Genomic DNA, 24959 nt, shown 5'->3' with positions numbered 1-24959 from the left:
GCTAGCTCCATGCTAATTCATCTTAGCATCATGCTAGCTTCATGCTAATTCATGTTTACATCATGTTACCTTCATGTTAGCATCATGTTAGCTTCATGCTAATTCATCTTAGCATCATGCTAGCTTCATGCTAATTCATGTTAACATCATGCTAACTTCATGTTAATTCATGTTAGCATCATGCTAATTCATGCTAGCTTCATGCTAATTCATGTTAGCATCAAGCTAACTTCATGCTTAATCATGTTAGCATCATGCTAGCTTCATGTTAAACCATGTTAACATCATGTTTGCTTCATGCTACATCATGTTAACATGTTAACTTTATGTTAAATCATTTTTACGGAAAGTTAGACTACTCAACTAAAGTTGTTGTAAGTTTCTGTCTATCTGTTTTAAATGTTCAGGCCAGGCATTGTCAAGCCAACATAAAGTTTGTCTCCAAACTTTTCTATCTAGTTAATATTAATGCTAATGATCAGTTTATAGTGAGATTTGTAAACTTAAACCATGTTAAATCCATTATTGTATTATAGTATACATAATTGATTAGAGTCCATACACAATATTTAGTTACATCAGAGGTAACTGTAATTAGATTACAAGAAAAATAAGAGTAATCCCTTACTTTACTTTTTCAAGGGAAACGTAATTAAATTACAGTAACTAATTACTTAGTAACTATAGTTACACCCAACACTGAAAATCAGCTTTATTGTTGTTAGTCTCATGTGTCACAGATGTGATATTTGTGCAAAAATGTGTAAAATTTAACAAATATTATGCAGTTTTCTTAATTTAAATTAAGATAGTCTTACAGTCTTACAAAACAGAATAAAATGATAAGCCTAAAGAGATAGTTCACCTAAAAATCTAAATTCTGTCATAATTTACTCACTCTCATGTTGTTACAAACCTGTATAAATGTCTTTGTTCTGATGAACACAAAAAAAGATATTTTGAGGAATGTTTGTAACCAAACGGATCAGAGACCCCATCCACTTCCATACCCTACGGAAGTCAATTGGGCCTCTGATCTGTTTGGTTACAAACATTCCTCAAAATATATTCATTGGTGTTTATCAGAACAAAGAAATCTAGGTTTGCAACAACGCAAGAGTGAGTAAATGAAGACAGAATTTTGATTTTTGTGTGAACTATCCCTTTAAGCATTTCGTGTGTCCTTCCCTTACACTTGGGCAATAGCAGGAACATGCTGAGCTTGTAGTCAGATCAGAGGACTGGAGCTAACGGTTCCCACTGTTTTTTTCCTGCTGATTCGTTAGCATTTATGCTATAGGTTTTAATATTAACGTCCTGTTCATGTTTTTGCTAATTTCGTTTGCTTGTAAACAGACACATAAAAGTTTGCTGTTATACTGTACATGACAACTTCTACAGTGTTCAGAATCTTACATACATTAGAACTGTAGAGCTACAGAGCTGTTGACACACTCCTTTAGGCAATAGATTTGCTGTTGCCCCGAATGCGCCAGCGCGCGCACACACACACACACACACACACAATTCCCGTTAGGTTTGATTGTCTGACACACTGCAGTGTTTGTGTGTGTATGTGCATGTGTATGTGTGTTCACACACTCGTGCTGTGTCTGATGAAGGTGCTGAGCCGGAATCACCAAGAGAGTGATCCATCATGTTCCCTTGCAGTTTGGTCTCTCTCGCTCTCTCCCTCGCTCTCATTCACTCACTCACTTACTCTCTTTCCCTGTTTCTAAAACAAAAAATGTAGTCTTTCTTTCATATTATTTGTGTTCTATCTCTCCTGCCTCTCGTCCTGTCTCTCTCTGCTTTTCATGTGTGTATGGTTTGTTTGCCCTGTGGCCATTTGTGTATGCGGATATCTGACTATTTGAATGTTCTTCTTCATGAGCATTAGTGCCCTACCTCCATGATCCTTCATCAACGGACACTAAGCTATGCCTTTGTGCCCCTTTGAGTCAAATAACCCACACATTACATCCTAAAACAGATCTACCGATATCCACTTTCTAAAGTAGACGATATAATAAGAAAAAAAAATTTGTATACTATAAAGTGGAAAGCTGAAGTTCAAGAATAATAGAGAATATGAGTGGTTTACGTATCTATATAAACAGAGGAGAAAGAGAGAGATAGAAGATGAAAAAGTTTGTCCTACTTATGTCAGATCACTGTCTAAGGGAGCAGGTTGGATGAGCTGGCAGAGAGAGAGAGAGAGAGAGAGAGAGAGAGAGAGAGAGAGAGAGAGAGAGAGAGAGAGAGAGAGAGAGAGAGAACCAAACAAGTGTTGATCAACTCGCAGTGACAGTAATAGAATACAATGCAACTTGAATAGGACCAGTTAGTTTTTGAACTGACATTTTCAAAGATTGAAACAAGAAGATACTTTGCACTCTCCATGCATTCAAATATATTTATTAGTAATAAGTATACCAATGCATGAACAGAGATGAGGTGTTACTCCCACTCATCCCTTTGCTAACGCCTTCAGCCTTTCTTTTATTATTCTCAATAGAGAGCTGGTACTGTAAAAAATTCTGGCTTATTTTCAACCCAAAGTTGGGTCAAAAAGGGACAAACCTAGCCTATTGGGTTAAATTAACCCAGCAAATGTTATTTGACCCAACAATGAGTTTTATAAAACAGCATTTTAGGTTAGAACAACCCAGCTTAGGTTGGGTTTGTCCCTTTTTGACCTAACGCTGGGTGGAAAATGATTTCATTATTTCTTAGAGTACAGACCAGTGGCGGCTCGTGACTGCTCATCCGAGGGGCGCAAATTCAAAATAAGTGTTCGGAGTGTCATGTGTGTTTTCAAAATATGTGTTCTGCGCGTCGAGTGATCCTTAGTGCATCACGTGTTTTGTCAAAATAAGTGCCTGCTGCACACGCATCAAAACCGTTTATGATAAAAGAGACACTCACGATCACAAAATACACGCAAGACACTCCCTTAACAGTAAACTTTGATTATGCATGAGATTATGCGATTATCTTGAAAACGTGAGCGTCTCTTTTATCATAAACCCGCGTTTAGACACGTATGCAGCAGGCACTTATTTTGACAAGACACATGATGCACATAGGATCACTCGACTTGCAGAACACATACTTTGAAATTACGAACCACACACATGACGGGCTACATACATGTTGTAACGAACTTCGCATCGAGCGGAGAGTTTTCAACGGGCCTGAAAATTACAACCCGACCCGGCCAGTGGCTTTTAAAGCCCGGACCCGATTTAACCCGACACATCAACATGAATTATCTGTCCGAACCCGACCCGCGGCCCAACGCCACCTACACCCCCCCCCCCCCCGCCTTTTTTCCTCATACACGTAGGCTATTATCATGAACAGCAGATGGGATAGCAGTGATAGCAATAAGCTCCGGTCTGGATCCGTTGCTGTTCCGCCCCGGAACTTATTGCTATCCCCTGCCCCTCTCTGTGATGCACGTTGCACGCAGCAGCCAGACCAGACTTTCTTTACGGTGAACAGCAGTGATGATTAATAATTTTTTTCACGGAGCGTAAAAGATTAAGCCCGAGGTCCGACCCGACCCGACTCATTTGCTTATATTTTTGACCCGAATCCGCGGGTCCCGTCGGGTTTGTCGGGCCGGCCCGACCCGTTGAGAACTCTAATCGAGCGCCCTTGAAAAAAGAAGTCACCGGCCGCCACTGGTACAGACAAAGATGGATAGTATGAGGTCTAATATTATTTATATTACTATTTTTTATTTTAAATTCTTAAAATGGAAACATATAATAAAAATCTGACTTTTTCCATGTTTAGTGTTATAATTGGGTCCCCAGTGCTTCTAATACCTAGAAAATGTGAAAAAGATCAACCCAGTTAATTTTGGTAAACCATTCTATGCAAGCATATGAAAAATAGGTCATGACATTTTTGCTCCCCTTGTGATGTCAGAAGGGGATAATATAGGGATGGACCGATATGGATTTTTTTGTCCCGATGCGATACCGATTTTTGTTTCATCAGCCTTAGCCGATGACCGATACAGGCTGCCGATTTTCTGGAGCCGATATTTTGAGCCCATACACTGCTTTTGCTCACTCAATTTACATCATAAAAATGATACGATGATGTCAAATGTTACAAGTCTCAATTTAAAAAGTAACGTTTATTGAACTTAAAAAATATATATATTAGTAAAAACAGGTGAGGGTGCTATGGAACCATGAACTGCACTCTCCACAATGACAAGGAACCATCAGCAAGGATATTGATTTCTAGCACTTTACTACCACAAATATTTAAAGAGATTGGAATTAAAAACCTGCTTTGTCCAGCTACTGTATGATCATCAGCTGTTAGGCCGAGCTTTCGATGTTGTCATGGAAAGGTTGGTTGTTTTAGTCACATGACCTGCAATCGCTTGCGGCTTCCAACACTCTGTCTGTAAATAATGCTGGAAAAAATCGGCAAACACAGCAGCCACAAAAATTGGCCCGATATATCAGCCGGCCGATGTCGGTCTATCACTAGATAATACCGCCCCTTAATCTGCAGTATCCAACCACGACCCTGCCATTTAGTGCATAGATCAGCTCATTTGCATTTAAGAGGACACACCCAAAAACTGCAAATTTTTGCTCAAACCTACAAAGTGGCAATTTGTTATAATTAATTATCTATGGGGTATTTTGAGCTAGAACTTCACATGCGTACTCTAGAGACATCTTAGATTTATTTGACATCTTAAAAAAGTCCCCTTCATAGCTTTCACCCATCTTGAAAATGTACCTATAGTTGACTTTAAGCTACTGATAAAACAGTAGCTGCAATGCAAAGTCACCTTGGATAAAAGGTTTTGCTAAATGATGAAAATGTAGTATAAGTGAACTAAATTTATACGAACACTGTGCAACCCAATTTGGCAAACAATATCTTTTGATCTAATTCATTTTAATTTTGCCAAAAATGCAAACACGAAGGATGTGTACTAGTCACACTTATATTGCATCCCTTACTTGCATTAATCTTTATATCTACCTTTATATATTTAAAATAGCTAAGACACAGCTCTGCAGACTGAACAATCTCTATATACCAACTGCATGAGTACTAACATGAGTTTTCAAGTTTGTATGTATTTTTTTCCTTGACTAAATCTCAGCCCATTTTAATGGGCCTTAAATTAAAGCAGAAACTCCATATTATATAAAAGTAATCAAAATCTGTCCATGTCTCCAGTGAGAACGGCAGTGTTATGTTATAAAATGTCCATAAATTGCCAATCTTTTGACAAAATTAAGCTAATTAAACCAGCAGCACATGCCGATAAGTTTTTCTCCGAAACGATTTGCTTTGCTGAGTTCATTTTTTTTTTTCAATACAGACCTGCTGAATTCACGTCAGTTCAAATCACTGCCCTGCTTAACAATGCTGTTGTTTCTGCTTCACCAGTCAGCGGTGCGTCTATCTAGTCAACAGGCCAAACAGCAGTGCTCTTCACAGCGTTTCTCCGTAATTTAAATGAGAAGAGGATGGAAATACTGTAGGTTTAATAAACCTCGCCTACCATTCAGATTCCCCCAGAATTCACTGCCAATTAAATAGGGCTTGCTGAGGTGAGGGGAAGATTATGCAGAAGGGAAGGGGGAGACAGGGACTTAACAAGGTTAAATTAGGACACACTATCCACACACACACACAAATTCTCACACTGCCAGGAGAGTCCACTCCATTATTGTTGGTCTTGCCATTATCCCGAAATAAACAAGAGTACGTGTTAGGGGGAAAGGCGGAGAGCCGAGTTGTCGGGTGGGGAGGTGGATGTGCAGAGTGGAAATGAGAGATAGATAGAATAAGTAAGAAAAATAATGAGCGAGATAGGGACTGACAAACAAGGCTTTCATGTGCTTTCTGTGATTCATGTGTGTGCACAGCTGGTCACAGTTCAACTCAGTCACAACATCTCAGTAATTGATCTTTCTTATATAAAAACAAATCAAATCAGCATACTCTTTTTAAACCCTTCCCTTAAGAAGTCTAGGAGGTGGAAAGGGTGAAAGGAAATTAGTTCAAAAGCTGTGAAGAAGAATAATGAAACGAGTGTATAGATAGATGTAATGGAACGATCCCATAAATCCCATAATATAACATAAGAAATAAGATGTGAGAGTGGGGGATTTCGGGAGATGGATTCTGAGAAAGCAAATAAGAATAGTTCTCTGTTTCTGTGGATGCAGTGATGATGCCATCAGGATAGTGGGATAAGGAGGTCTTTGTTTCAGAAGACACCCATCTCTATCTTCTTGTATTTGACCCTTCTCGCCTCTCTTTTAGTATCAAGAATGTGATTGGGGATTGTTCTCTCGGAGAAATTATTCAAAGAATTTTGAGAAATTTTGACCATGGTCACACTCTCACATTTAATCTCCCATTAAATTTGCTCCCATGCTTCAATGAATAGTTCTTCTAAAAATTTTAACTTATATTCAATATAAGGTAGTTAAAATATTGTGTTCTTTGCTCACTCCATCTCAATGGGCTTGTCAATGTAACAACACAATCATATAGAAAGATAAATAGGGCTCAGGTTGTCATGTGTGTACTTCAGTCACATATGTACTGAAATAAGGAAAATCAATAATGTGCCAGATGTGAATCGAAGGAAATTATTTTAATAATTAAGTGGATATTTACATGGAATAGTTAATCTATGTGATTATGGCAATCTGTATTCACCCTAATGTCTTATCAAACCTGTTATTTACTACACTCACCTAAATGATTATTAGGAACACCTGTTCAATTTCTCATTAATCCAATTATCTAATCAACCAATTACATGGCATTTGCTTTAATGCATTTAGGGGTGTGGTCCTGGTCAAGACAATCTCCTGAACTCCAAACTGAATGTCAGAATGGGAAAGAAAGGTGATTTAAGCAATTTTGAGCGTGGCATGGTAGTTGGTGCCAAACGGGCCGGTCTGAGTATTTCACTATCTGCTCAGTTACTTTGGATTTTCACGCACAACCATTTCTAGGGTTTACAGAGAATGGTGTGAGAAGGAAAAAACATTCAGTATGCGGCAGTCCTGTGGGTGAAAATGCCTTGTTGATGCTAGAGGTCAGAGGAGAACGGGCCGACTGATTCAAGCTTATAGAAGAACAACTTTGACTGAAATAACCACTTGTAACAACCGAGGTATGCAGCAAAGCATTTGTGAAGCCACAACACGCACAATCTTAAGGCAGATGGGGTACAACAGCAGAAGACCCCATTGGTTACCACTCATCTCCACTACAAATAGAAAAAAGAGGCTACAATTTGCAATTGGACAGTTGAAGACTGATGAGTCTCGATTTCTGTTGAGACGTTCAGATGGTAGAGTCAGAATTTGGCGTAAACAGAATGAGAACATGGATTAGTGTTGCTTTCGTCAACGAAAAGTATGACGAAATATAGTCGTCAACGAACCTTTTTCACGTGACAAAAACGAGACGAGACGTAACGAAAATGCTGGTCATGTGACGATGACTATAATAAAATGTATAATGCAATATTGTTGACGAATAAAAACGAGACTAAAAGTGGTTTACAAAATAAAAACTAAGCTAAAATGTCTCTTCATTTTCGTTGACCAAAACGAGACGAGACGAAATGTTATAACGTTATTTCGTCTTTTACCCATCTCAGCATCTCCGCGCCCCCACCACCTGACTGCAGGTGATCACGTGTGTTGTTGGCGCTGCGTAGATCAATCAAAACATGAAAGTACAGCGAGAGTGAGTAGAAAACATGCGGGGCAGTCTGCTCTCGCGATGCTTTGATATCATACGCCTCCATTTGCACGTTAATGGGCATTTCAAACAGTGTACGCGGCAACCGCGAGACATGCGGAAAGCGGAGAAACGGGGGCGGTTACAGAGGTGAAGCGGAGTTGGTCCACAAGCCTTGCTCGTGCACCTAAGATCCTCTCCCTTTTACGGACACGACTCTTCATGGCAGTCGCTGTTGAAGATAAACACATTTCCACTAAATGCTGCACAAAACGCTTCCACTACATGAGAAACGCTGTAGCCGCGCGGCGATTCCGACCGGAAAGATGCAGCATTCTGGCTCCAAATGTAAAAGAAAAGTCCAAAATAAATCCCGTGCATCACTTTCAGGTCAGTTCAACAAGCCTGTTAAAATCTATAGCTTTGATTGCTGACACCACCAGTATAACAATGTACAAATTTATATCATGTAACAGTTGTTTAAATGACATTGTGCTGCGTTGCGTTTTGAAACATTGTAAATCTATGCTAAAGACATTCGTTGTTTTGTATATGCTTAATAACTACACTTATTTATTATTTAAATAAACAAAACATACTTCGCCGAATACTTGAGTATTAAATCAATCAAACACCTGTACTGTTGAGAACATAACCATGCATACCAACTTTGCTTTTCTTAATAGACATCTGATGTTTTCTTAAAGCTGACTTTTAATTTACTTACAAGAAAAACATTTAGTAATTCTCCAAAATTGCTTGAATTTATACTGACATTTAAGATCAGCTTTGTCACATTAGATTAAGCCAAAGTCCATTAGGTACACTGGTGGTAACGTACAGATGCAGAAATATAAACTATAATAATATATAATTACATATGTATGATTGTAGTTTGTGCTGCTGTCAAAATACAATTATAAATGTTAACAATAGCATATTTCTATTCTCAAATACTATAGTTGTGTGTGACCCATTTGACCTTGTGTGTGTGTGTGTGTGTGTGTGTGTGTGTGTGTGTGTGTGTGTGTGTGTGTGTGTGTGTTGCTTAGACTACTTTTGTTTTGATTATGTAGACTTTTATGTAGACTCTTACGAACAGTCAAGTCACTCACTCAGAGGATAGTAAAATAAATATCTATTCAAATCAGAGCATCTTCCATGTCTGGAATGGATGTATTCTTGGGTCTATAAGGTAACAATATAACTTTTGTTTGAAATGGGTTTGGCTAAAAGAAAATATTGTTTTGTCTATAATACTATTAGGTCATTATACTATATGGGTTAAATAGAATTGCATTACTAAAAAGAGACTAAATACAATATCACTGACTAAAACTAGACTAAAATGTCATCAGTTTTCGTCGACTAAAACTAGACTAAAATAGTAATGGATAAGTCTGACTAAAATAAGACTAAAATGGCAAGAATTTTAGTCGACTAAAACTTGACTAGACTAAAAAGAGTATGACGTGACTAAAACTAATAAAAACTAAAATGACAGCTTGACACAAAGACTAGACTAAAACTAAAATGAAAACAGGCTGCCAAAAACAACACTAACATGGATCCATCATGAATTGTTTCCACTGTGCAGGCTGGTGGTGGTGGTGAAATGGTGTGGGGGATGTTTTCTTGGCACACTTTATGCCAATTGGGCATCGTTTAAATACCACAGCCTACCTGAGCATTGTTTCTGACCATGTCAATCCTTTTATGACCACCATGTACCCATCCTCTGATGGCTACTTCCAGCAGGATAATGCACCATGTTACAAAGCTTGAATCATTTCAAATTGGTTTCTTGAACATGACAATGAGTTCATTCTACTAAAATGGCCCCCACTGTCACCAGATCTGAACCCAATAGAGCATCTTTGGGATGTGGTGGAACAGGAGCTTCGTGCCCTGGATGTGCATTCCACAAATCTCCATCAACTGCAAGATGCTATCCTATCAATATGTGCCAACTTTTCTAAAGAATGCTTTCAGCACCTTGTTGAATCAATGCCACGTAGAAGTAATGCAGTTCTGAAGGTGAAAGGGGTCAAACACAGTATTAGTATGGTGTTCCTTATAATCCTTTAGGTGAGTGTATATTTATCATTTCATTACCATATGCTGTTATTTTTCTGTGAGAGTCTTTTAATAATCATCACAAAGGTTTTTTTACATAAAATGACTGTTATAGTGACCACATTTGTCAAACCCAGTTTTAATTTTTGGGTAAACTACTTCTTACTGCTCACAATTAACTGTATGACTTCAAAAAGACATACAATACATGGAAATGTGGAGAGTAAGTCAAATGGGACTTTCCTTTTTTTTTTAAAGCTTGACAGCCACTTGTCACCATCTGCTTAAAATCAGCCTGTACGAGTGACAAGAGGGTGAATAATCAATGTCAGAACTTTCGTTTTGAGTGTAATATCCCTTTAAAAGGTTTTTGTATTCATGCATATGTGAGAGAACAACTTTGCATGTGTGTCATCTGCATATGAGCGTTTGAAGATAGCAGCATGAAATATTCATAACACCACAACTGACTACTGAAGCTCTACATTAAAGCAAATTTTTCTGTCTGCCTTTCCCACTGAAAGCGACTCTATCATATTGATCCATGTGTACGAGACTCTAAGAAACAGTCTATGAAATGCGTTGTTTTCCATTACATTGCCTTTACCCCATCATTGCTTTTTGTTCTCCCTCCTATTGTCTCTCTCTCTGTGTTTCTCTCTCTCATTCTTGTCATTGCATTATGTGTCAGCATTCATTCAGTGTAATGGTGGGACTTACAGAATGAGCAAATTCTGTTGATTTTCACAGCCAAAAATCTAGTGACAATTTTACAATTATGTTTTATATTAGTAAAATAACTTTTGCTTTACTGAAAAAGTGAAAATCAAGGTGTATAATTTGTTATTTTAAATTGTATATGGAAATGCATAATGGTATCATACTGTATCCATCGTAAGGGAAAAAATGCCTTGTTGCATTTAAATGTTCAAGTTTAAACAATTTGTATTAATAAGTCATTTCAACTTTTTGGAATAGTTAGAAGTTGCTATTTTATTTTTAATTTAAACCAACTCCTCACTAGTCAAGAAAGTTGAAACTTGTTAATTCAAGTTGTTTAAACTAAAATTGTAAGTGCAACAAGCATTTTTTATAGGTTCCATATATTATTTTCCATACTTTTTATTATATTTGCTTCGGTGTACATTAGCTGACGTAACATTGAAACCTTATACCAATATGAGCATGAAACAATATGTGACTTTGTCTATAAAATCCAGACTAAAGTCTCATAATCTAATTATGATATTATGAGCATCAGAGTTTGATTTCAATCAAATCCTTTCGATTGCTGTGTACAGGCCAAAAATACAGGTTACCACACAAATTACAGTATTACTGGCAACTAGCTGCCAGTAACTGACTTGATTTTACATTTATGTTATTTCCTGGCAACAGTTTGGTCAAAGTTAAATGAAAATGAAACATTTTGAAGCTGTTTATATTAAGAGGCTGTTTACACCAGGTTTTTAAGGTTCCTCGATGTCATTTAAAATCAAAAGTTGATCGCGCTTTTTCCGTACTAGGTCTCAAACTTTGGAATAGTCTCCTGTTCCATGTGAGGTCAGCTCCATCAATTTCCACTTTTAAGTCTTACTTAAAAATGTATTTATTCTCTTTAGCTTTTGATTAAAGAAAACCCTTTGAAGTTACATAAAAAGCTGCTGTTTGTGACAAATATTGTTATTTATGTTGTTTTTCATATGATGAAACACCAAATTTTCTTTTTTATGTTGTAAACACTGTCTTTGATAGTGTATAACTCTGGTTCTGGGTGCTCTAGCACAGGGGTTTTCAAACTTTTTGTGTGTGTGGACCACTATTTGTAATCAAGAATTTTCGCGGACCACCTCATAATACTTATTATAAAATATGTCTACACAAAGTCCTGAATTAATCTGCACATCAAAATAGGCTTACTAGCACTAAAACTATAACTGGTCATCACATCAGTACAACAGGTTTCTTAACCTTATATCATAATTATTTATATACATATTATTAGTGTTGGGAAAGTTCACTTTCTACATGAACTAGTTTAGTTCACAGTTCACAAATTTTAAAATGAACTACGTTCATAGTTCATATTTGAAAATGTTAAACTAGGTCACAGTTCCAAAAATGAACTAATTTATAGTTATTTTTTCCCATATTATTTTTCCATATAGAACCACCACAGACAGCAATTATTTGATCAGTTTTAACACTGAAGCTAAATGCGTCAGATTTCATCTTCATGTCCAACTTTAAATCCTTATCCAACCAGGGTTTACATTAGCATTGACTGTCTTTTAATTTTTGTATTTGCTTACACATACCTTGAAAGGCTAGCTGGGTGGGGGTCGCACCCCGGGCGAGAAGAGCTGCGAGGCATTGCGTGTATGACAACTCGCAGGTATTGCACACCACACGTGCACGTTAAATAGCGTGAGCTTAGTCAAAGTCTATTTCAAGATGCGGAACATGCGTTAGCAGCCTATGTTAATCGTTAACGATTTAGGACAAATATGATGTTATTTAATGTTAAACTATTTGAGTTGCGCGGCAGGAATTCCACCAGCGTCTGTGTTGTTGTGATGACGCATGCAGCGTGACTGGTGAACACCGAGTGGTGGCGGTGTTGCCAGATCGGGTGTTTTTTCCGCTACACATTAAGGCCTGTTTACAGTGTGTTTTAGTCGGGTTTTCGCCTGGAAGAATATACAAATCTGGCACCCTATTGAACGACGTTAAACTGAGAGAGCATGCCGTTCACAGGCACCAGAATGAATGAGTTCACAGTAACGTTTATTTGGCAGCAGTACACGTTCGCCCAAAATATGAACGAGTTTGTATATTAAAATATACATATTCTTATTTTGCCTTTTCACGGACCACCTGCAGTACCCTCGCGGACCACAGTTTGGGAATGGCTGCTCTAGCAGACTGCAGACAGTTCTGGTTGTTACCAGCAGCAGACAGTAAACACCCAAAAAAAGAATGAACTCTTTAGCATGTCGCATTCAAAAGATATTCTTATTTTACTGAAGGGTGCGAAAAAACATTTTTCATATAAATATAAATTTTTTGTTTTGCACATATAATAAATAGCAAGGGATTAATTATGCACACAACTAAAGAAAATGCTGTGAATCGACTCATTGTTTAGAGTAGGATCTAAAATAAAAGATGGTGTAGCATTTGTGGCTATCTGTGCTATCTGAGGCAGTTGACACTCAAGTTTCACATATGTTTACAAAATACAATTTTTTACCTTATTATTCATTCGATGATTGTTGGATATGTGTTGATATTAGAACAAAAATAATGCTGTAGCCTTATTCCTGAGAATGAGAGCTTTCATTTGATATAGGACTTGCTCATGTTTGTCATATTTGAAAAATATGAAATATGTGAATATTAAATGATATCAAAAAATATGGGGGGGTTATAGTGTAAATTAAAGTGTAAATAACTTTCTTACAGTTAAAGATGTGTCAAAGTGATGCATATCTGCAGAAAGTAGAGACTCTAAGCTTTCAAACAGTATCTCATATGTGTTACTGAGGTCCATGACGGACCATTAAAGATTAAAAGAATCTTTTATATTAAGTCAAAATACGAAATTTTGGACCCGGGACAGTGTCCTTAGGGTTGAAGAGGTTTTAAATTATGTTTGATAGCTGTATGTTTGCTGTATGTTTTAATGTTATTCTCTTGTAAAGCACTTCGGGGCAATGTCTGTTGTTTGGAAACGTGCTATATAAATAAAGTTGCTTGCTTACTTGCTAAAGATGCTTTTTGGTCGAGGTGTAAACAGGGTGTGAAACGTTTCAGCTTGTCACTTTCGACCACATTCAGAGGTAGTTGAACACCCCATTTACACCTGTCTTCAACTTCATCCATAACTTAATACGAGGTGTAAACAGCCTCTTTGTATTTGTTCTGATTTGTTTCCATTTTCACTAACGTTTTCAGTTCCAGTTTATACTTTTGTTGCCATAGTGACTGATTTTCCCGATCAGCAGTTTCTAGTTCAGTGTCATCATCACCATGTCTTTTCATAGCCATCTTTTTCCCTTTTGTCCTGGTGAGTTGTTGCGTTGATGTTAGCATGTGTCTTGCATTCAGATCTTCTTCATTGCCATCATCTCTTCATCTTCTTTTTATCTTCTTCATTATCATCATTAGTAGAGCCTGCACATAGTTACTGCCTCAGCTCTGCATCTTTACAGCTACACACGGTGACATTTTACACACCTAGTTAAAGGGACACTCCACTTTTTTTTAAATAGGCTCATTTTCAGATTTAAACAATTGATTTTCATTGTTTTGGAATCCATTCAGCCGATCTCCTGGTCTGGCAGTAGTACTTTTAGCACTCTCATTTCGGCGTAATAATCAAGAAACTGTGCTGCCGTACCTTTGCTGCAGCAGGCGGAATGATATTACGCAGCGCCCGGAAATAGTCCCTTTGGTAACTTTCAATAGCAGGGGACTATTTTCGTAGCCTGGCTCCGCCCTCCTACGTTCTTCCGCTTAATTTAAATTTCGCTTCAGTACTACGTCTGGGACTGCTGTGTAGAGTTTCGTTTTTCTCCAAACAATTTGCAGGTTCAATCAGCAAACAGGGGGGGGGGGGGGTGGCTAAGAACGATGACGTTGAGGTCGTGCGTCAGTTTGAGTTGTAGTTCAGTAATGGTAGCAGAGAAAGACGTGAGAAAAGCTATTCGATCCGTTGTTGCAAAACTTCCGAATATACAGAAGTTAAAGCCGGAGCAAGAACCAGGTTTGCTAAGTTTTGTTGGTCTGATTATTCGGACTTGTTGTTTTCGGCCGGTTTCGGCGCATGATATACGTCATGACCATACATTAGCGATCGCCTATGGCAGATCCTGAGTGACTCTGGGCAGATCCAATAGTTTTAAACTTCAACAGAGGACCCTTCTTAACGGAAGTAACGCTTTGCAATGGAGCCTGGCCAGACTCTTTGTACAAAAGAAATGAATGTACGAGAGTCTAGTTGGACCAGGCTACTATTTTCGTGCACTGCGTAATATCATTGCGCCTGCTGCACCCATTGGTACGGCGGCAAAGTCCTTGATTATCACGCCGGAATGAGAGTATGCAATACAGTCTCCTGAAGATGCGTATAAATAGCACGAAGTGTAAAACTCGTGCAATAAATACGCCAAATTCCACTTTGGCGTGCATATGATACGCCAGTCCTTCCTATTCACTTAAACGGTGCATCTTTTTTTGTCATTTTATTTATTGGTTTCTCAATTTTTTTCTGTTTTTTAAACCATTTTCGCTTGGGTTTAGGGTTAGATTTTAGATTTGCTTAATGAGGTTATTTAATATACAGGTTTCTCCATGTTTTTGTCCATATTTAAGCCATGGGGTTTGGGTTAAGATGTCATTTTTATATAACAAAAAGTTGTTCTTACCCTAAACCCAAGCGAAAATGGTAAAAAATAGCAAACAAATTGAGAAACCAATAAATAAAACGACAAAAAAGATGCACCGTTTAAGTGAATGGGAAGGACTGGCGTATCATATGCACGCCAAAGTGGAATTTGGCGTATGTATTGCACGAGTTTTACACTTCGTGCTATTTATACGCATCTTCAGGAGACTGGGCTGGAGTATAATTCTTAGCCATATCTGCCTAGAAAAGCTTTTAAATTTTAATTTTCCACTGGTCTTAGAACATTCCAAAAACAACCGGTGCTAAATAGCACTAAAAGTGGTTCACTGGCTTGTAATCATAGAGGAACCATTTTAGGTGCTACAGTATATACTCCTAAAGCACCCATAAGCACCTATGTAGTACCAGTGTAGAACCATATTGTGCTATATAGAACCATATCTGGTGCTATATCACCCACGGATGGTTCTTCATAGGTGCTTTACAGGTGCTATATAGTACTAAAAATGGTTCCCCTATGATCACAATCTTTTAGTGCTATGTAGCACTATTTTTTTAGCGTGTACACATTGTAACTACAGAAGAGTCATCAAGTTTTAAAGTCGCAATGAAATTGAAATGAAAAACTATATATGTATTTTTAATAGTGTGGTATTATTAACAAATGACTTATCTGTGAGCTTCATTATTTTTTTAAAATTCGTGTGTGCTCATAATCTTTAATCAAAAATGCAAATCTCCTCCCCTCCTCAAAACGATCTCTCTACACTTCAGGTCAAAAGTATGGCAGGTGGGCGGGGTCCGGGAGAAGATCGCAGTGATTAGCAATTAGCAACACGACCCAACTTCAAACGATCCAATCAGATCTCGATGGACAAATTCAAATCCAGCCCTGCCTTATTTCATCTCAAAAGCCGTTTCATTCGGATATACGTCACCACGGGGAAAATAAGGCAATCGCTACTTCCGTTTCATGGCGACTTTAAATAGGAAAAACTCTTTGGTCATTTTTCAGCACGATGCTAAGGGGTTGTGCACACCAAAACTTTTAAACGCGGCTGAAAATGCCTGGAGGACACCGAATGCAAGCTGTTTTTCAGCTGAGTGCCAACTTTCTTCAGCCGAGTGCTTTGGTAGCTGTGATACTTCAGCTGTGAGCCGGTTGGTTGCTGTGGTAATGTCCCACCCCTCCTCCACTGTGATTGGACGGTCATGTGAGAACTGACATTGATGAGCGGAGCTTTTTACCCAAAGTTGAATATTTTTCAACTCTCTGCGCTCAGCGCTGATTGTGGAAAAAACGCTGAACCCAGCGCGGAAACAATTGAAAACATGCGCAGGCCGCGGGCGTAAAAGCATTGGTGTGCACGCTCCCTAATGGTCTAATCAGATACAATGAATTAAGTAAGAATGAATGCTAAGCTAAAGTGGTACCACCAGACCTGGAGATCGACTGAATGGATTCCAAAACGTTAAAAATCAATTGTTTAACTCCAGGAGAGCTGAAAAATAAGCCTATTTATAAAAAAAGTGAAGTGTGCCTTTAAGTTATTATCAGATGTAAGATGGGCAATTTTTCTTTGTTATGGATGTAACTTAAGGAAAAGCACCTATTTCACATTAGACTGTAGTAGTTTTGTTATACAGATATTATTCTATACTGGTAAATGATAAATGCAGATTCCTCTGTACTCTTATCAGTCAAATAATACCACAAGAAAACCATTTCAAAACACTTGCAATCATGTGATTTAATGTTAAAAAACAAACACAACTAGTTAGAAGCTGACTATAGCGAGCACAACATTCATAAGGACTGTTTACGTGATGGCATTTGGCAACCGGGGTATTCGACCCATGGTCCCAAGTGAGAACAACACTATTGTGTTTTAGCACCAGTTTAATTGGATGAGGGTGACAGAAGAATAGTGGAAGCAGTTGTGTATGTGCCTGTGTCTAATGGATTCAGAGCTAATTAAGTTCACACAAGAGATAGAGACTCACCACCACCATCAGAGGGACATAATAGCAGAATGCGTATGTGGGCTCACACCCACACATGCAAACACACTGAGCAGTAAACACAAGTTTGTTTCTAATCACGTCATTGTCTCTGTTCTGCATGAGGGGATCAGAGGTGAGCTGCTCGCTCCTGTGGGTCTTTCTATCTGTGTGTACGTGTGAGTGAGTGTTTGTGTGTGTTCCTTTGTTGTAGGTTTATTTTAAGACTATTCTCATTCACACCCTCTCCTGCTCTTCCTCAGCATTAGCCTTTTTTCAATGTTTTTCTGTTTTATTTTACATTAACATTTCTGCATTTGTTAGATGTTTCCACCCATTTAAGCTATGCATTATATCAGTGTGTGTGTTCTTTGGGAATCAAAATTTTAATTCAGGGGTTGCTAGGACCATGCTCTGCCTGTTGAGCTATAGGAGGTGTTTAAAGGAAAACACCACCGTTTTTCAATATTTTACTATGTTCTTACCTCAACTTGAATGAATTAATACATACCTATCTTTTTTCAGTGCGTGCACTTTAATTCTTTGTACAGCGCTTTGTGGATGTGTTAGCATTTAGCCTAGCCCTATTCATTTCTATGGCACTGTCCCAAATGGCGCACTACATGTGGACTTTCGGTCTCGTGGCCTTAAATTGCGCGTTCTCGCTTAGTCTAAGAGTCCGTAGGGTGTCCCATCTGTCATTTTAACGCTTTGAAGTGTGCTCATCAGTGCCTCCTTTGCCCCCTTGATGCGGTCTTCAGCGAAGCCCGCACTGCAGCAGGCTTCACGCACTTTACCAACCCAGAAGTCCTTGCGTAAGGGCAATCAGACCAATAAGACGACGGAAGGGAGGAGTTCACACTGACGGGCAACTTCTCTACCTATTTCCGGTGTGATGCTCGTGTCTGTCCCAAAAATACGACTCCGGTGCACCCACATGGACTCGCATCAAGGGTCCCTAAAGCCTGCACTACGTGATGTCATCAAAGTGTGGACTCTGAGGAGGACCACAAGTCCGGAGTGTGCCATTTGGGACAGGGCCTATGACTCCAAACAAAAGTTGAATTTTGTGCCACCATACTTACTCGTGTAACTACTCATGTAACAGTCTTTAAATAGGGAAAACATGGAAGTGTTTGGTGGCTTCTAAATTCTTCCCTGTTTGGATCCATATAATCAATGGGGCTATGCTAAATGCTAACACATTCACGAGGGGCTGTACAAAGACTGAAAGTGCACACATTGAAAAAAGACAGGTATGTATTAATTTGTCAGTTGAGGTAAGAAACGATGGTGTTTTCCTTTAATAGGTGAGGACATGAGAACAAAATTATGTGTTTATGATTATAAAACATATTTACAATGAAAGATAGTGGGTATTATCAAAGTCCCTTAAAGGAAGTTGCGCCACTATACTCTAAGAAAAAGGTACATGAATGTACAAGTCACTGGGGCAGTACATTTTCAAAAAGTACGCTTTTGTAGCTAAAAGATGCATTTTGGTACCTCTAAGGTACACATTGGTACCTAAATGGTACATATCAGGATGTTTTTAAAAGGTACTTTCCTAGTGACAACTTATGTACTTTTTTTTAAAGTGTAGGCAGTCATGTTTGCAATGCTTGTTATTTCAGTCATGCAAGACGTCCATCTACTTGAATGGGTAAAGACTAAGGGCCCTATTTTAACAATCTAAGCACGTTGTCTAAAGCGCAAATCTAAACGGGTGTGTCTAATTCCACTTTTGCTAATTTAACGACGGGAAAAATGGTTTGTGCGCCAAGCGTACAGTCTAAAAGGGTTGTTCCTATTCTCGAAAGAGTAATGGGTGTGTTTTGGGCGTAACGTGCAATAAACCAATAAGAGTCTCAACTCTTATCCCCTTTAAAAGCAAGTTGCGCTGGCGCCATGTCTAATCCCTATTTAGAAGGCAAAATTTGTTAGCTGAAAACAGGGGCGTCATGCACCAATTTTTTTTAAGGGGGCACAGTGTCAACAGCTCACAGAAATTTGTGCATACACAGACATCAAACGAAATATTATAGAGCTTTCAGTCTTTTCCATGGCACTTACATTTCTAACAATCTGAAAACCCCCGCTTTCATGTAAAAACCTCCAAAATAAGATTGATGACTAACTTTAATATCAAATATTCAATCGGAATAATGACACATTTGCATCATATTTACATCTGAAACGGCATGTTTTATTTATTTAAGTCTTAATGGCTTGTTTAATTGTGTCATTAATGCATTTTGCATAACAACTACATTATCATATAAAATTAATGTAATTTTAAATCCATAAAGTATATAAACAACGAAAATGACATAAGCTATAGCCACGTGATTGAGTTTAATGTTCAATAATGATTTAAAAAAATATGTTTAGATAAAATTATTAGAGGAACGGATTAAATTTTTGCATTAAATTTTACCTCATGTAAGCATGTGAGATTCCGCGCCCGCGTGAACTCTGGTGAACTTTGGCGTTGTGCCAAGAAGATGAATCTCTACTAATATAACGTTGAGACGGTCACATTTAAAACCAGACATGTTCTACACAGAGAAGGTTAACTGCACATTACCGTACTGGGGTTTGGAAATGTTGTGAGCGTTTCTAACACGTTTTAATTCCTCAGATAGCCAAATGCAGCAGCAAGCCAGCAACAGCAGAGAGCTCGTGAGCGCGGCCAGACGCTGATGACGTCTGCGACTGCGCTCTGACTGCAGCGCCAGCTGCCGCCAGAATAAAAGTAATGTAACATGATCAGAACACTATCAAAACGGCGAAAATCTCCGAAAAGTGACAAGGATGCAGCACAGAATGTATAATATTGTGCATATTAAACAGATTAAAAGTCAAATAACAGATTAATGGAAGCTTATTTGATTTTGAGGTTGGATGCAAAATCCATTGGCTCAAAAAAACCAAGGGGGCAGGTGCCCCCTCAGTTTGAATGGGCATGACGCCTCTGGCTGAAAAACTAAACAGAGGAAGCCCACCAGTTTAAGATTGATGTTAAAAAATTATGTTGTTTTCATTTGTATTGAAATTGTTATTTTTGTATTAAAACCTTTAAAAGTCTTTTTTTCAGTCATGGAAGTAAAAATAGCAGGCTTTTAAGTATTGTAAATATAGTATATGGATATCCTACATGATCAGTGTAATCTCATAAAATAATTTACAAATATGCAAGAAAAGGTTTGTACTCTAAAAATACTTTATTTGTAACAAACAGAAGATAAAGAATTTACAAATGCGTGGAGAGCCGTTTCAGCACTCGGACAGCGCAGTGAGAGTTTTAAAAAGCATTACTTAAAAATTTTTCTCATCTCACCATATCCACAGGTACAGAGTCCTACAATAAAACCGTGGGGTAGCATTAAAAAAAATATTTGCATTTGTTTAAAGCAAAACATTTAATTACTTACCAGGCTAGGCGAAGCAGCTCTTTACACTCTCTATTGTCTCATAATCGGTCCTCATTTATGTCCAAGAGACTCAATAATACCCTTTAACATTGTAATCCTTAAATTTTTCATATTTAAAAATGTCTGTATGCTGCTGTGCATCCATGTGTGTAATAAGCAAAAGTGTGTTGTTGTCCCGTTTATGGGCGCTTATTACTAATGCGCTCAATAAATAACAAAAACTATTGACCAGGTTCAAGTTGGCCAATGGCGTAGTCTATTTTAGGTGCCTCAAAATAGCAACACGCCAACAATGCACCTGAACACACCTCGATTTCAGACTAGAACGCCTATGGGTGCCAATTTGGACGTAAATGGATTTGCTATTTAGACAAAGTGGCGCTAAACGTGAAAATGATAAATGCGCTGGGTTAAAACTAGCAAAATACACTTGCGATTTTACAAATACAATTGCCCAGGTATATGATAGGGCCCTAAATCTCAAAAATCCAGTGCTAAAATCACAAATAAACAACATATGTCTGACCAACAATTACACCTGACCACATCTGTGCCACAACATTTGCATCTTAAGCTGAAATTTCACAAAACATTAGAGCTGCACGATTAATCGTTAAAAGATGGTGATCTCGATTCGACCCCCAAACGATCTTAATCCAGCATTTCGACGATTCAGGTAATTATATTTTCAAGGAGGAAAGATGCAGAAATCTCGTCAGTTCTCTCGACAATACGCAGTCACAGCAGCCGCAATGACGTCTTAACGTCACATTTATTATTGTGCAAGCCAGATGTGCTCATAAAGATTAAGCATGCATGTAGATTTATTCACCCAATGGACGTTCACGGCGCCAGCGAGTGTGTCAAAAAACGCTCTGACGCTCGATTGCATTCTCTTGAATCCTTTCAAGCGGAGGTTTCCACCTCACGATTGGTTGCCGCCAAACCCTTCCCCTTTGCGATTTGTTGCCGCCAAACCGCGTCATACTGTAGCTCATAACAATAAAGTAATGTTAATCCATGTGGCAGCAATTTGCACCAAAAATATTTGTTTTTTTTAATTATTTATTGTATATTTTAACATTTTTTCTTTAAATAAAATGAATACATAATCACTCTACAATTAACATTAACTGAATTGAAAGATTATTTACACTTATCTGAAACTTTTAGAAGGATAATTCTTTGCACCTGTAAAAACTAATGTTCTTTATTTTAAGCAAAAGAATCGTGATTCTCATTTTATATAGAATTGTGCAGCTCTACAAAACATCACCTTTTTCAGGGTTGTTTAAACAATTTATTTTTATTATTATTCAAGAATTGCACAGTTTACAGAAAACTTTCATCTTCATTATAAAAATAGCATATTGTGCATTTTTCAACATTGCAGGTGCTTTAACATAAACCAAACATAAACAAAACACAGGGTTGTTTTAACTAGTCCGCATTAGCACAGGTTGGCAAGTGTGTCGTGACTCTGTATAAAGCCCCTTCCCCAGACAATCGTCAGTCTTTATCAATTGATTATTGTTTTTTTTTAACTCAAAAGCAGGACTTATGCTGCCAGATCGACCATATTAAGTGTTGCGCTGTTTACTATTCATAGGGTGCTTCTAAATATGCTCATACCCTCGCTTTTACATCCTATGACCTGGAAACCAATCGAGATTGCCATCTTGTTGGACATCTCAATTTTTTAATTGCACCGTGAGAAGGCGAGGAACAAGAAGTGAGAAGGCTTCCTGAGGAGCCATGAGCAAGGATACACAAGTGTATGTGGAAGTGTTTTATTGATTAAACCTGACACACATATAAATCTCCTCCCTCTTCGCATCATTTTTTAAATCAAATTCCAAAACACATAAATGCTAGTATTAATCATTAAATTATTGTAAATGTAGACTCGTTTCAGACAGTATTTAATATTTATATATAGACCACTGATCTATATAAATGATCAGTGGTATAAACACATCATTTTAAAAATGTCTTCATTTTACTGCACTGATGTGTGTGAGTGAGGATATGCCATTTTACTTAATGTTTCAACTCCTCAGTCCTTGTGTCTTTCCTTGCTTGCATCCTAGGAGGATGCACAAATAAGAATTGAGAAGCACCCATAGTAATGCAGTCTTTTGTCCAGTATTTTTATATTAATCAGACAAAAGTCAAGGGGCCTTTTTTATTTATTATTTAGTTTATTTAGGATAAAATAGAAGCAACTGCAAAATCAGCCTATTACTAGAAATAAAACACTTAATATAATTTTAGAGTACTATTGATTACAATGTATTGTATGTTAGATGCTTTAAATTTCTATCAATATAGTGTAAAGATTTGTCTAGTCACAGAGTTTCTAACACTGATACTGTACGTAAAAAAAAAATTCTGAGTCACCAGAAGGCTTTGATTTTTTGTGTGCATGTGGTGTGTGTTGATCACGAGTTCTGTATACCAAACATTTGCACACAGGTCCTATACACAAATGTGTGCACACATGGTTGTTGGATGAGACACAGTTTTTGATGTGTGTCTCTGAATGACACTTGGATCATGGGTGACATCCTAAAAGAGTGTGTGCATGTCACAGCTTCTGTGTATCTGTCCAGCAATGTGTGACAGATTACACCTTTGTGTGTGCGCGTTTGTGTGTATTTCATGGGTGAATAAGTTATTCATCCACCTTGAGCGGTTTGTTTGGTCGTCCGCTTGAGTTTCCTGTTCAATTGTTTGTGTGCGCGCTCGGTCTGCATTTTGGTGCATCCGACTATATCGGTTATCTGCTTTAATGAAATCGACTGAGATTCAGGTGGCGATTGAGGGTGTCAAGGGGTTCGAAAAGTGAAAGTATGTGTGTCTGTGTAATAGATCTCCATGGCAACAGTCAATGAGAGCGAGTCACATTGATGGAATGGCCTCTGTTGGGTAGATGGGGAAATCAAATTGAGGCAGTTACTATAGCGACGCTCCATTGCAGCTGCCTCTGCATCTGTCTTGATGTGTGTGAGTGTGTGTTATGTCTTTAGAAATAGAGCTTATTGGTGTTTAAAGTGACCTAACGTTCAGTATCAATAAAACCTTTTAAAGTCCACCACAAACTAAGAATCCAACCATCACACTCAAATAATCCTATTTATATTGTGACTCATCTCATATCTTTCTACTTTTTACAGCTCTTTTACAAGTTATACAACAGTCTCACTCTTCTCACTTTGACTTTTCTCAGACATCCGTGACCGCAGGAAGAAACCCGTCATGCTGTTTATTCACGGTGGATCTTATATGGAAGGAACCGGAAACATGTTTGATGCCAGCGTACTCGCGGCGTATGGCAACGTCATCGTGGTCACCATGAACTACAGACTGGGAGTTCTGGGTAAGTCCACTTTTCAGGCAGATATGAAATTAGACACACAGTGTTTGGAAACAAAAGTGTGTATGAAGATAAGTGAATGTTGAATTATGCTTTGAAGAACAAAAGGGAGCATTGGGGGGCTTAGAGGTCCATATGATTGTGTGCTATATTTCAATTCTTTTGTGAGAAACAAACTAAAAATAAAAGACATCCAACTATATAGAGTAACAAATCTTTAAAATTGATTTTAAGAAAAAACAGCAGCATGCTAATTTGAAATTAAATGAGGGTGAATAATTAATGGCAGAATTCTTCCTTAGGTTCAATTTGATTGAACTGAGCCATTGATTTTCTACAGAAAACAGCACTACTGCATCTGACAGTGCAACAATTACATTCTATAGGTCGGTTTTCGCTTAATTGTATCTTATTATATAAACTGACACTTAAAGTGAGTCCAAGATCCAAGAAAAGCTGCTATTGTCATTAGACAGTTTCTTTATTAAGAAGTGTGAACAGTTTCTTAGGTGTATGAGGTTTTTGAAATTAGGGGTGCTAAATCCTTTTCATTCCTCCCCGCTCACTGTTTTATTCTTTTACAAGACTGAAATATTGAAGTGTGATATATTCATGCAGATCAGCTCTGGCTCTGAAGGTTTTATTGGGCCAAGGTAGTTAGAAATATATTTTTCCATTTCTCACTTTTACTGCGGCACTGCCCAGAGCGGGGCTAAAGCGCCCTTTAGATTTGTGCTTAATATAAAAAAGAGGAAGGGAATGAAAAGAGAGGCGTTTGTGACATTCAAAGCATCTTAGCTAAACTGCATAATAGTCTACGCAGATTCATATTTGTAATATCTTGCAATAAATAACACAGACATACAAACAAACGTTGCTGGAGATATGCATGCTGACTTAA

General features: G+C 37.9%; 1 protein-coding gene across 2 annotated transcripts in view; it reads left to right on the top strand.

Annotated features, from left to right (window-relative positions):
• nlgn2a (neuroligin 2a) overlaps nucleotides 1-24959 on the top strand; it is a 223172-nt gene that overhangs the window by 135712 nt on the left and 62501 nt on the right. For both annotated transcript variants that reach the window (XM_065269834.2, XM_065269833.2), the window contains one exon: nucleotides 23912-24061. In XM_065269834.2, coding sequence (XP_065125906.2) covers nucleotides 23912-24061 — 150 coding nt within the window. The remainder of the gene's footprint in view (nucleotides 1-23911; nucleotides 24062-24959) is intronic.

The sequence above is a fragment of the Paramisgurnus dabryanus genome, chromosome 2 (assembly GCF_030506205.2).
Source record: "Paramisgurnus dabryanus chromosome 2, PD_genome_1.1, whole genome shotgun sequence".
NCBI classification, from domain to species: domain Eukaryota; kingdom Metazoa; phylum Chordata; class Actinopteri; order Cypriniformes; family Cobitidae; genus Paramisgurnus; species Paramisgurnus dabryanus.
Note: the sequence above shows the minus strand (reverse complement) of the source record. Positions and strands in the feature narration are given on the sequence as shown.